This window comes from Anastrepha ludens, chromosome 4 (genome assembly GCF_028408465.1).
Source record: "Anastrepha ludens isolate Willacy chromosome 4, idAnaLude1.1, whole genome shotgun sequence".
NCBI lineage: Eukaryota > Metazoa > Arthropoda > Insecta > Diptera > Tephritidae > Anastrepha > Anastrepha ludens.
In genome coordinates, this window is record NC_071500.1 from 106771540 (window position 1) to 106785407 (window position 13868).

Consider the following 13868-nt stretch of genomic DNA (forward strand, 5'->3'; position numbering starts at 1 on the left):
AATAATTAAAAAAAAAAAAAAAAAAAAAATTAAAAAAAAAAAATACCATACTACCCCCTTAAGCTTCTCCATTCAGTATCAATATTTGTTATAATATCGATGTAGCGGTAGAGGTTTGGGAAATCTGATGTAAAAATTGCCTCCCTACATTTAAGGAACACCCTAATATGGGCACATATGCACCAACACGCAAAAAGTTTCTTCGCTGTCCCAATTTTTTAAATTTTTACACCTGTGGAAAGGCTATCTACTACCCACAGCTTGTGTGCAACTTTCGATTTAGCAGAGTGTTGCCACCTGTTTGTGTTAAAAAATCTTATTCATTTAAAAATTGATATAAATATTGCATCATGGGTATCAAATGTAAGAAACATTTATTAACAAAAAAAAAATAATTTAATAGAGTTACCACCAGAATTTTATTGCAAATTAGCAATTTATCACAAATTCAGTTGAATATTATAATATAGATATCACATAAAAGGATTTTAAACAAGAATCATGAAACAAGGATTTTTAGTTGGTGTTGCCACCATTTTTTGTTTTTTTGGAAAAAATAATAAGTTTTCAACTATAGTGTAGAAAAAACTCCATTTATAAGGATAAGGAGTTTAAACAAGTCTTCAGAAAAAGTATTTTTATTTGGTGTTGTCACCTATTTTTGTGTTTTTTTTTTTAATAAATTCATAAGTTTTCAACTACACTGTAGAAAAAACTACATTTAAAAAAGAAGTTCCGCCAAAAAATGTGGCCCTAAAATGTTATTTTTCTAAAAAAATATGAAAATTAAAATAACAGAAAAAAGTAGTCAAAAGTGGTCAAGGTATCGCGTACTAATTAGACGCATTCCTCCGTATGTAGGTATGAATGCGTAAACGATAAGGCTCCCGTTATCTGTTAAAAACTACTGCGTACGAAATTTATATGTTTTTATATTTTCTTCTATAGTAAAAAATTTCCTGAACATTTTATTTGGAATTGAAATTGAGGGCCATCAAAAGTTCAAATCCGTGCATTACGTTTAAATATTCAGATAATATATTTGAAAATCAAATTTGTGAAAAACATATCCAGCTCTGCGTTTCCGTCTAAATCTTAAAATGCAATTTAGCTTTTCAAATGCTGAAGTTTCCCTTAAGATGCACAAGTTACACAAGAATCCTCGCCTCTCCTACAGAAAGAAGAAAACCATTTGGTATAAACAGACAGACAGCGATAAAAGACTTTCACGTACTTTCAGCGCCATTTCAGATGATGAAAATATGACAGCGTTCAGGGAATATGAGCGCAATGCATGTGTGTGAGTGTGCATGCACTTTTACGGCAGCCATTGCGCCAAAAAATGTGCTATTCAAAGTGCCGAGTAGTGAAACGTTTGTAGAAGAGAAAAAAAACGCATTGAAATGCTGATGGTAAATTGTAAGAATGGAAGGGAAATGGCAAACCATGTTGGAAGTGGACTGTGAATAGTTAGCAGTAAGGTCGGACATTACAAAGTATTTTCGAGGTACAAGCTTTTTTTTCATTCTCTTTCAATATTTTCAACTTCTAATTTTATCGTTGCTGAATGGGTTAATACAGAGCGAATGTATGATGTATGTATATGTTAAACACTAAGTGATCTCGGACAGGTGAAGCCGTTTTATTTACCTTTGTGCAGAGGTAAAAAACTCCTAAGATAGGCCAGGTTATTGGTTACCTATTCGATCACAGTTGACTAATTTTGCGTTTGCAAGGGTTTGGCATTTATACTGAGGTAGGTATATTGTCTACTATATCTTGGGAACTATGAGCCGGCTACTTCAATTTGCCTCCCCCTTTTTATCCTTTTTATTTGGACCCCTAAGCATTAGAAAGCCGTCTAGCAACGCAATTTTTTATTATTCAATAGGTAGCCTGAAGGCCTCTTCAATAGCCTAGGTTATAGACTTTTACGGGTAGAGGTTTTGCGAGAGATTTTTCAGTTTGTTGCAGTTTTGATTGCCGAACTGTTAGGAGTAAGGAACTTTTCCACCACTAACTCTTTATAGTACATTTCATTTGGGAGCCTGGAAGCCTCTTGGACCACTAGGGTTATGCTCAGGTTGCAGCTCTTATGGTCGAGCCTCTGAAGTGTTAAAAAATCGCTTTAAATCGGTGCTACGTTTGAGCTAAGGTCGTTATGACCCCAGTGCCCTTAGCTTTTCTATATGTAATTTCCTAATCTCCTCTCTTGTGCAAATTACCTTTGATATCTTCAGCCCTTGGCAGGCAATGACAAACCTCCGAGTGCATTTCTGCCACGAAAAGGCGCCTCATAAAAAATATTTGCCGTTCGTAGAACAACATCTAGCCGCACACCACAAATATAAGGAGGAACTCGGCGGAACACCCTAAAAGGGTGTAAGAAATTCTTAACTGACGGAAGAGCTAAGGAATCGGATCAAACTCTAAAACTCGTTCGGTACTCAATATGTAGTTTTTTGATGGAGAAGTTTGCCATTAATATAAGGCAAATTTTCTTTTAGTTCGGACAAAGAGTGCGAATTAGAAACTATACTATCCTTTTATACCGAACAGAGATATTTATTTCTGGCGGCCGAGTAAGATGCGAGAGGGAGTAAGATAAGGATACGAATGCTCCGACTCTGAAAATATTCGATGCGGTACCAGGTGGCGGTACCAGAGGAAGAGGAAGGCCTACTCTGTGTTGGAAAGATAAGGTGGAGTAGACCTCCGATGAGGTCCAGTGACATCTCTCTCTCTCTCTCTCTCTCTCTCTCTCTTACACTAATAGGTCGAACGTGGACTGTTTAGTGAGTATAGATGCTTTTACCCCGGTACTGGCTAGCTTTCCCGTCGGGCAAAAATGTAAACAAAAGAAAACTATACCTAGTTAAGTTTGGTGAGAGGTAGCGTGCAGAATATTCTGTAATAAGCGTCTTGCGTCAAGTTGGAGCGTATCATGGTGAAAGCAATGCAGCCAAAAATAACCAAAAAAGTATGTCCCCCGAGATAGAGCAAGTAGCGGATATACAAAAGCATATACAAAAACACACACTTGAATTTTTCTCTTGCAATGTATGCATGAATGTATATGTGTGTGTGTGTATGCACGTTCGCCTGTTTGTTTGTGCGATAGAAGCTAATATAAGCAGCACGTGGATAAACATACAATTTCCGATAGTGTCTCAACGCCTTAAGGTATACTATTGCTTGCATTCTTTATAAAATTTGATTTTACGGCGACATTTGGTAAAAACAAAATACTGGCTGAAAAAAGTTGTTGCTGCTAAAAATGTGTATGGCAAAATGTCACATTAGCGTGCAACAACACATGCGTTCGGCAAATTGACAACAACAACTTTTTATATTTGTGTGCTTTAAGTATATGAACCTGTGTGCTTGTCTATGGCGCTTTGTTTTTCGACGGTAAAGTTTGGTAATATTTTTGCTCTTGTGCTCCTAAAAAAGCTGGCAACCATGCACGTGGGATACTGCTGCAACCACTAAAAGCTATGCAACTACTGCAGTTTCCACTTTTATGTTTCGCTAGATGTTGTTTTTGGAAGAAAAAAAAAAATAATAATAAAAAACAGTATTCCTTCTTCGGGTTCTTAAGATGTACAACAGTTTTTGCAGCATAGTTTAAGGCTAAATGGCTAAAGTCGCATAGTTTGGTTTTAGTGTAGTCAAGTTGTTTGCTGTGGCTCTATTCGAGTTGCAAAGTGATATGGAAAGCGTGATGAAAAAAGGTGTAAGGAGCAAAGAAGTTGAACGAAGTGGAGGCTGAGCAGTTAGTTGAAATAGAAAATGCAAGCGAATATTGCAGCGTGAAAATTCTGTACTATTTTATTTTACTCTTTATTATCCACTTAGCGACAGTGATTTTGCTGGCATAATAAAAAGGTGAAACGCCTGCAAATAGGCACTTAGTTTCATGTTTATTAGACGCTTGCTTGGATGTGTAAATAGCAAAGGAAGTGATTCGTTGGCACGTGAGGTGTAAATTTAAGTTGAGTTAATGAAGGGAAATGAACAAAATTTTTTTTTCCCTTATTGAATTTTACGTTAAATTGTTAAAGTTAAATTTAGTTTAAAATATTTGAAGTGTAAATAGAGTAGAAAATGCACTAAAAACGAAAAAAATGTTGTATTAAGGTTTGAAAAAATTTTTGTATGAAAAGAGTACAGAAAAATGCGAACATATTTTAAGAGAGCAAAATTTAGGTTGAAATATTAGAAATTAAAAAAAAAATATTGCTATATTAAGGTTTGAAAAAATTTTGTCTTTAAGAATTATTAGGATTTCGTTTTAAGGTCGAATAAGGATTTGGAAAAAGAATTAAAAATCAAGAAAAAAAAAATTGCAAATAATAATTATCAGCTTCCTTTATAGAAATAACTCAATAAAATAACCTCTTGTTAATTCTGAAATTAGATTTGCGTTTAGATTTTTTCCCAACTAGTAGAGAATTTTGCTAAAAGAAAAAATTAACAAAAAATTGAAAAGTAATAAAATAACGTGACACAATCACATTACAAACAAATATACAAAATTAACAAAATTTTAAGTAACATTTTTCTAAAGCGTTTTTTTTGTAATGAGAAGCAATCAATACTGACAGGCTATTCTTTTGAAATTTTCAAGAATTGGTTTCAAGATCGATTAATGATGTGGAAAAATATGAAAATTAAAAAACTAAGAGACAAGAAGAAAGATAAAAAATATTAATTAATAAAAAATAAATTTCAGCTTCTTTCACAAACAAAAAAAAAACTATAAAAAATTTGTAATAAAAGTCTGATACTTTTTTGAGATTATCTGGCTGATTTAAGTAAATTGAAGTCCCGTGACCCATGACCTACATACATCTTCTACTCAACTTTTCTAGTATATGACAAAAGGGTTATTTTTTTTAATTTTGTTGAAGAAATAAAATATCCATTTTTTTCTTTTCCCGAAAATATGTTAAGCTGTTTCATTGCTTGCATCACTGAAATCTGATTATGCACACAAAATATTGTTATTTTCTTATACACCGTGAAATTAGAAAAAAAAAACGTTTAACTTTTCTTTAAAATTAAATTAAATATCCAGCATCACCCGAAACGTGTTCATACAAGATAAGCAGTTGCCCACAATTTCAGACCGTGAATTCATTTGACTTAGCGGTCTGTCGAAAATCGTAGAAAATTCTTCGCTGCTGCTCATTTTGTGAGATTTGCTTTTCCGATGCGCGTGCACACAATTTTGTTTCCCGTGGCATGGTGCATGTACTTGCAAAAAGAAAAACTTTAATGCAAGCAAATAGCATAACATATTTGCTGACTCTATCGCCAGTTTATGAGGAGGAATTGTCGAGAAGAGCAAATCTACGAGGGGAGATTGGATGATATTTTTGCATAAAAGCTATTTTGAATATAAGAAAAGCCAAAAATTGAGTTGCACCCAAGCGAAACATCAAAAGCGCCTCGGGCCATGGATTTGCACTCCAGCGAAAAACTTGTGGATTATTTTTCTCTGTTATTGAAACAATGAATTTTTTATATTATTTCTTTGCTTTTTAAGTACGACTAATTATATCAAATATGAATTTTTTGTGACGTGACTAAAAATACCTGCGTGTTGCTTTCACAGATAGGAAAAATTACCACCATTACTCAAAATTTGATACCATAACTTCAAATTAGCTATTTGAAGAAGAGCAGACATTTAGCTGTTGACAGAGGAATATTGCGCGACAAAAGCATCCACAGCGAGTTATAGTTTGATGTCGATTTCGGTGGGGTAATGTAACTGGATTTTTTTCGAAAGAACTGCTTGAAATGCTATGCTGAATAATAAAAAGTAAACTGAAAAAAATTTAAAAAAAAATTTGAACTATTTATTGTAAATAAATAAGTTCACAAATTTTAGTTTTTAGAAAATTTTGGTGAAGAGGGTTTTAAAAAAAATATCTTCGGTTCATCTCAATGTTTTTTTTTTATTTCTTAAAGTAAATGTACAAAATGTCTTTTTTGAAAAAATTATACAATATGTTTGGTAGAAAAATTCTAGAAATGGTTTTTTGTTGTAATTTTTGAAAAACACATTCGTATATTGCGTCGCAACAAGAACAGTTATATGCTAGCGCTTCGCCAAGGCATTGACTTGCACTGATTTACTGTTGAATATAACTCGAAAATGATGGTGCTTAATAAAAAAATATATGAAAAAAAACTGAGCGTGGGAACGGGATTGCTTTCCAAAAATTACACAGCAAAAATTTCTACAAACATTTTGAACAAAAAGATATAATTTTGTACCAAATTTTTTTTTTTTATTTTAAAAATTATATTTAAAAATTTAATTTGATTTAAAAGTTTTAGAAATTTTTTTATTAATATCAAACAATTTATTTTTATTTTTTATTACGTTACTTTTATCTTATTATTTAAATCTATACAATTTTTAAATTTTATTTAAACTAAAAAAATTTTAAAAGGAAAAACAAGTTTTTTAAATTCAATAATTTATTTAAATTTAAGAAAACCATCTGTGGTGTCAAAAATGACAAAAAAAAATTTAGTTAGAAAATAAAATCAAACAGACTGGTAGTAACTGCAATCCTGAAATATTAAAAAATGTTTATCAAAATAATGAGAAGAACCGACCAAAAAGCTCTATAAAGTAATTTTCGCAAAAATATAAAATTTTTTGATCAAAATGTTAAGAAGAACCGATCATATTTCACTTTCAAAACTCTATATATTTTTTATATTAAATTATTAAAATTAATATATTTTATACATCTTTTATCGCAAAATATTAATACGAACCGACCATATTTCACTTTAAAAAACTCTTTTTCAATAATTTCGGCTTTGACTAAATCTCTAAATTATTAACTATTTTTGAAATTTTTTGCGGTTCACTTCTTATATACTTAAGGCGACAAATGAGTAAATTTTTAGAAGAATTGACATCAATGCCCAAAATAAGTGAATCACTCGACAGGAAATTGCTGACCACAGTTAAAAACAAAGTTTGCTATTTTTATTAAAGCGAAAATCCTTGAAAATGGAATCAGCTGTGGGCTCACTTTTCATAAAAATCACTTGAGCCGAGACTGTAATACTAAATATCCTTTTCAATGCACATTTATTTACACATCAAATTATTTCTTTGTAATATAGTTTTATGATTTTCTTTAGTACATCACAGAACCATAGAAGTTTCCATGCATTTTTCGAAAGTGATACATCTCTCAGCAACATTGACGCTTTAGTTGACAAACTGGTAGGTTAGCGAGTGGCTACTACAAAAGCTTTATATTGTAAGTAATACAATGTTGCAGTAGTGGATCATAGGTGCCTTCTTTCTGTTTTGTTGCGCCGGCGGCGCTGACTCCTTATTGCTTGTTGCTTTTCTTGTTTTTTACTTCAGCATGATTAAATTTTTCTTTTTTTCACCAACTACTGCGATCACAATTACTTCTCTAACTACTCCTTCTCCTCAAACTTTTACGACTTACTACTTACTCCCAACTTTGCAAGCATTTTATTTCTCAGTTGTTTCGAAGCACCGGAAGTTTTCCACTTTTAACAGCAATGACTTTTTTATGAGTTGCACGAATGTGCCATTTACATACACATGCACATACGTACGCATGAATAGTAGAACTTGCACTTGCTCTAACCAAAAATTCTCATTTCCTTTAAGTTAGTATTCAGCAAAAGCGCAATGCGCGCATACTGTTTGCCACTGCAGTCTTGCTGCCTCTGCTGCCAGTGTTGTACGTGTCACAAGCGTCCACTACTCACTAAAATCTTGATAATGTATTTTTTGTTTTTTGGTTTTATGTCTTTTTTTAACTTATTGCAAGTTGTTGGACTTCTTTACATTTCCGCTTTTCCACTTGGATTTTTATGCTTTGCCATTTTAACATGCGTGCCATTTCAATGCCCTTTTACGCGCGATAGATACTTACAAATGCATACACTCACACACGCCATGGTAAATGTACTTTACTCCGTATTGCGCGGTGTAGAGCAGTGCAGTGCAATTGTTTTCAGGAAATGTGCGAATTGAGTCGTTCACATGCGCTTTTACAGCATTTTCCATGCGTCTGTCATTTATAATGCAGTTTCGCGTAAGTTTTATGATTTTGTATTTTTTTTATTTTTTCTTTTTTGCAAATGTTTGGTGTCCTTTTAGTTTTATGGTTGTGTTGGTCGTAAAAAGTGCGCGAAGTCTGTGTTTAAAATGAACTTTACACTCACTTTGAGTTACTGCTAGTGGAAACTGCCCTAAGAATGCTGTGAGAGCCTCCTACTTCGAGCAAATACTGGGATACTTCATGCGCCATATAGTTATTTATGTAGTGCAGTATACAGTGTACACAATAGAACGTCTCTCTCCGTAAAAATAAAAAACAATAAAATAAGTAAAGTTTTTCTATTGAAAGCTATACAGATATTAAGATTTCCGCCAAAAAATACTTCGGAAAAATAGGAAGATCTATCTATGTAAGTCGGAGTGATTTGAGAATAACTTCAAAAATCGAGTTTTTTACGCATACAATTTATATTTCCAAAACCTCGCTTCAAATGATAGAAAAGTTTAAGAATAAAAGGTACTGATAAAATGTTTAAACATTTTATTAATGAAAGTCATGAAAGTAATATATAATAATGATATTTTTGGCTAAAATTTTGCTTTTTCGAAGATCTGTTTAAATAAAACTTGAATAATTCAACAAAGTCGGGACGCAATTAGACTTCTAAAGGGAAAGTTGTGCTTTTTAAGCCTTTAATTTTTAACTCATTCACTATGCAAATTTTTTTTCACAAATACATCTCCGGTCCGCTGATTCCATTGAACAGTTTTGAGAAGCCCTTTAAGCTAAAATTCTTCTATAATCTGCCATGATTTTGTGGGAAGAGTGGTTTAGGAAATTAATTTAATTAAAACATTTAAAAACATATTTTTGGAGGTAGTTTTAAATCTAGTACCATTTGGACGCTCTTTTGAAGCGTAGGATAGGTTCAATCTCAACACCGGATAGTACCGTATGAGAGTCAAAAGAGTCCAAAAAGTAAGAAATATTCTACTGTTTATTCTTCTTTGAAATACATATAAATAAACATAATACATAAATAATACATTTTCGGAAGTTTTGCGAAGTTGCTCTAATATAACTGTTGCTGGTAAGTGTTATGTACAGATTGCAATTCATTGGAGCAGATAGTGAGTCCGATAGGTTCAAAAGTGTTAGAAATAAATTACTGGTGCACTTTTGTCCATTATCACACCTAGTTTTTGGCTGAGAAATTTTCTCCGAAATATTCCGTTAAAATATGCGCCATTAAATTGTTTTATCGAATTTTAAAGCTAATATTGTAGAAATGTCGTTTTATAATAGTTTTTCTCTAAATAATTTAGACCAAATTGAGAACAAATTAGGGAAGCTACAATATATATCTATATATACGTATGTAACTGGCGCATACATCCTTTATTGGATGTTTGGCTGAGCTGCTCCTCCTTTTTGGCGTGACAGAAATACACTCGGGGGTTTGTCATTGCCTGTAGAGGGGCGACCGCTATAAGAAAAAAACGTCTTCTCAATTTTGGTATTCTACCAGGATTCGAACCTACGTTCTCTCTCTGAATTCCGGATGGTAGTGACGCACCAACCCATTCGGCTACGGCGGCGGAGGGAAGCTACAATATACTGTAAAAAAAGGTCTTTCATTTTTGCTATACCATTTTTTGTATTTTTTTGGCTAATGCACCGTGTAATTTTCTCATTGCATTGTATGAGTGCTGTATTTGTGAATACTATTTGTAGTTACAAATATTTATAATGTTAATTACTTACGTAGGATCGCAAATTATGTAGACTTACCTGAAAGTAAAAAAAAATTATATTGGTTAGAAAAACTACTTGTGTATGTGAAATACTTTTACTTGACACATTCAATAAAAATAGAACAAATATTATAACAATTTTTATTCAAATCATGGCGTCTAAAAACTTTATAAAATTCATAAAATTTGATTCCATTCTCGCTTTGTTGAATTCGGGCGTAGTCACTTAGGCGGTTACTGCGCCAGTCAAGAAAAATGAGAAGTCTGTATTTGTTCGCTTCAGAGTGAAATTTGCTTGAATTAGATTTTCACAATTGTTGGATTAAGGCTAGTTTCGAGTTGAGTAATATTAATTCCGGTCACCTGCCTGAATTGTATATTCTTTCCGCCATAGTTTAGGCCCACTCAACACACTCTATGGGTATTCCCAAGGGTTTTCATTTAAATTTGACTCTTCGAATGATATGAGGCAAAGCAAGAAGTAGTCCCTCCAAAATTTTCTTCAGTATACGAATATCTAAGGCTCACATGGTTTGAAGAAGTTCTAATGAACCTGAAGGCACTGGTGCTAGCAACTGAAGAACCCTCGGTAACAGTTCTTCAGTTGCTAGCAGTTCTTCGAGATGCATGGAAACAAATTGTGAACGAAGCTAAAGCTCACCCTGTAAAGCGTCTCGATGATGATTATACGAATATCTTAGTTCAATAAATTTCTATTTTTAATATCATTTTCCTTATTTTCATCCATACAACTCAACATTTAACATTTGCCTGTTTCCACAAGTAAGAATTTGAATGTTTGAGATCGCATTTGTCTTTATATCTATTCGATAAGTATTTATTGGCTGTCTAGCTACGCAGTTATTAAAGTTTTTTTTACTTTCTCGCGTTCTTCTGTATACTAGTTCATTCTCGCTTATTTGCCACAAACGCCCACCTCTTCGCCGCGACATTATTAAGCTAATCTCAAGCACATAAATCACTTTAATTTCCTACAGTAAATGTTGATTTGTGTTGATTTTTATGGTTGGGAAAAGCAATTCATGTCGAACCCGCAGGCGCGATTTATAAGCTAGCACACAACGCATCCACAAAAACATCCTTGTAAGTACATATGTGTGCCTAAAGGTATGCAACATAGTAGCATATCAATCGTCAGCCACACGTATACTGATCCATATGCTCTGGTACCTGTCCGTGAAGTTGTGTTAGTGGCAGACTGGCTGTTGAAACAGCGGAATGAATTACTTTAACCAGCCAAAAACCAATTCCTCACGAGACGTGACTGCAATTCCAATGATGGTGGCCTAGCACGGCAGGAATGTGCATATATTTGCCCGGTTTGGGTGAACCTGGTTGAGTTGAGAACTACAATGGGAAACTGGTACGGTTTAACCTCATTCCACTTGCCACCCACCAACAAAATTATCATTACCAACACCACCCAAGCCATGAAGAGAAGAACGGCATCAGCATCATTATCGGCACCGTCACGTGCAGCACCTTTAACTTGCCAGGTAGAATGGCATTTGCTGCTTGAATATCATTGGTACCATCATCATTATTATTATTATTATTACTGCTGCTATACTTTCTTTGAAACTTCCTTTACAGATTCTCAGTGAAGTGTCGGCGTATACGTTTGAGCGCCTGAAAGCCGACTACACACATTGTTATTATGTCTGATTGTGCGATGATGACGATGCTGAAGCAGTTAGGAGTTGTCGATGCCAGGTGGGGGGATGTGTATGTGTTAGTGTTTGCTGAAAATTCGTGCCAATTTCACTGTCAAGGTATTACGAAAATTAGTTTACCAGATTTAAGATTAGAAAACGAAAATTGCACATGGCATTTTATTTGAAATCAGACCATGAGGAAAATTGAAATTGATGGTTGTGTCTCGTGTGGATTTTTCTACATTCAAAACACTGGCAATGTGTGTGTGTCGAACAAGCAATGTTGGGTGAATGAACGCATGAGCGAATTTTGCGGGTAAAAGACCAAAATGTGTGCCATGTAATAGGATAACGGTGTATGAGAAACTTAAGCATATGCAACGATCTATATCTATCTGTTGCATAACTCAGTCATCTGCACATACTTTCAGGCGCTAATTCATACTTTAATTTTTGAAGCAATTTTTAAGCATTTTCAAAATTTTAAAATTCAAATCACCTATCACTCATTTCCCTTCCATTCTTTATGTTGTCCACAGATATGTGGACACATCTGCTTACCAAGCCTAAAATTACGCACCAGAAGAATATGCGCTTACGTACTCCAGTAGAATCAATGTTTTTCATTCCAAGCGATTCTAGCATATAATTTAATCAAAATAAACAATGGCGTTTGCGCTACCGATCTGCCTACACTACAACCAGGATCACATACAAATGCTGCCATAAACTTGAGCGCCTAAAAGCGTATTTTAAACTGTTCAGCTCGCATATTTTTATGTGTGTGTATGTGTATGAATATTTTGCTTAAAACAGCACTCCGTTAGCGGTCGCACATCATGACAGATTTCACTTCACTTCATTATGCAACCAAAATAATGCCGAACATATGTCGACTTACCCATGCATATGACAAAAGAAATTGGGAATACGGGTAGCTGGCGCCTGAAAGTATACATACCCCACTAACGGCATAGTGAACCAGCGAAGCGTTTGAAAAAATTTAAATTTCAAATTAATTTCAAAAATTTCAGAATGCGCTGCTGTTGCTATTATTCTTGCCTCAATTTGCTGCGCACAAAAAAACAAAACACGAAGAAAAATAAACGTCAAGCAACCGCCGTAAATGAGATGCGCTGGGGTGTGGAAAAAATGTGGGTTTTTGTGTGATCGCGCGTCAGGAGCACATGTGCGCTACAAAATTGATTCAATCTGACTTCATTCTGCACCGCAATAACAATGCAGTGCAAATCACGTCGCACATAGTTGGTGGTTGACGAGAAAATCAAAAACAAGCAATACACAAAATTGGAGGATACATGAACTAAAGTTGAAGAATATTATACCCCAATTTTGCTAGAAGAGTTACTAATTAAAAAGCGGACATATCGCACCCTAAATACAAAAGGGTCACAACTCAAAATTTTCCACACTCGAGCTTGACTTGTTTACAGTAGTACAGAAAACAAACTATGTGACATATCACGCTGAAATTTGCCATGTAAGCTTATAACAGTCCTACCAAAAAAAAAAATGTATCTTTGCCATATGTCATCCGCGGACCGTTTTATTGATAACGTTGGCAAGGTATAACTATCAGAATTTTTTTATTTATGCTCAGGAGGGTGCCAGGGTTAGTTGCACGTAGGAGTTAGAGCTGGCACATAAAAAGAATAAACAGTTTTATAATCAGAAGTTAGAAAACTAAGACTACCGGGAGCTATACTAATTTCTTTCGGCATAAAATATGGCATGTATGTATGTATGTATTTATATTTCATAAGACATAAAAAATTGTTTTGAAAAATGTGGTGCTGGGAACGTAAGAAAATAAAAGTGCATATATTCAGTCTATAAAACTGCCTTGGCATGACTTACCAAATATAAACCGATGAGAACGGTTTTGCATGAACAGGAAACAGAGGTTTGCGTATCAAATGTATCAGATTCAAAAATAAAACTGTTTCACTGAGTCTATAAAACTGCCTTGGCATCACTTACCAAATATAAACAGATGAGAACGGTTTTGCATGAATAGGAAATGGAGATTACCGTATCAAATGTATCAGATGCAGAAATAAAACTTCTTTGCTGTGCTGCTTTTTGTTAGTATAAGCTTTTGCCGTCGAAAAATGAGGGGGAGAACAGTTTTTTGAACTCATGCTCATAAGAAAATAAAAATGCATATATTGAGTATATAAAACTACAATGACATGTTTTGCCAAAAATAAATATATGGGAACAGTTTTGCATAAACTTAAAATACAGTTTTCCGCATCAAATATATCAAGTACAAAAATAAAACTGGTTTGCTGCGCTGTTTTTTGTTAGTATAAGTTTTAGCCGTCGAAAAATGT

General features: G+C 33.9%; 1 protein-coding gene across 2 annotated transcripts in view; it reads right to left on the minus strand.

The window, feature by feature from the left end:
* Nucleotides 1–13868, minus strand: part of LOC128860507 (CUGBP Elav-like family member 4) — a 189071-nt gene that overhangs the window by 35002 nt on the left and 140201 nt on the right. Inside the window, exon 4 of one of the 2 annotated variants that reach the window (XM_054098084.1) lies at nucleotides 7230–9872. The exons of the other annotated variant lie outside the window; for it this stretch is intronic. Coding sequence (XP_053954059.1) covers nucleotides 9834–9872 — 39 coding nt within the window. The 3' untranslated portion in view covers nucleotides 7230–9833. Of the gene's footprint in view, nucleotides 1–7229; nucleotides 9873–13868 lie in introns of those variants that run through there. 2 annotated transcript variants of the gene reach the window in all.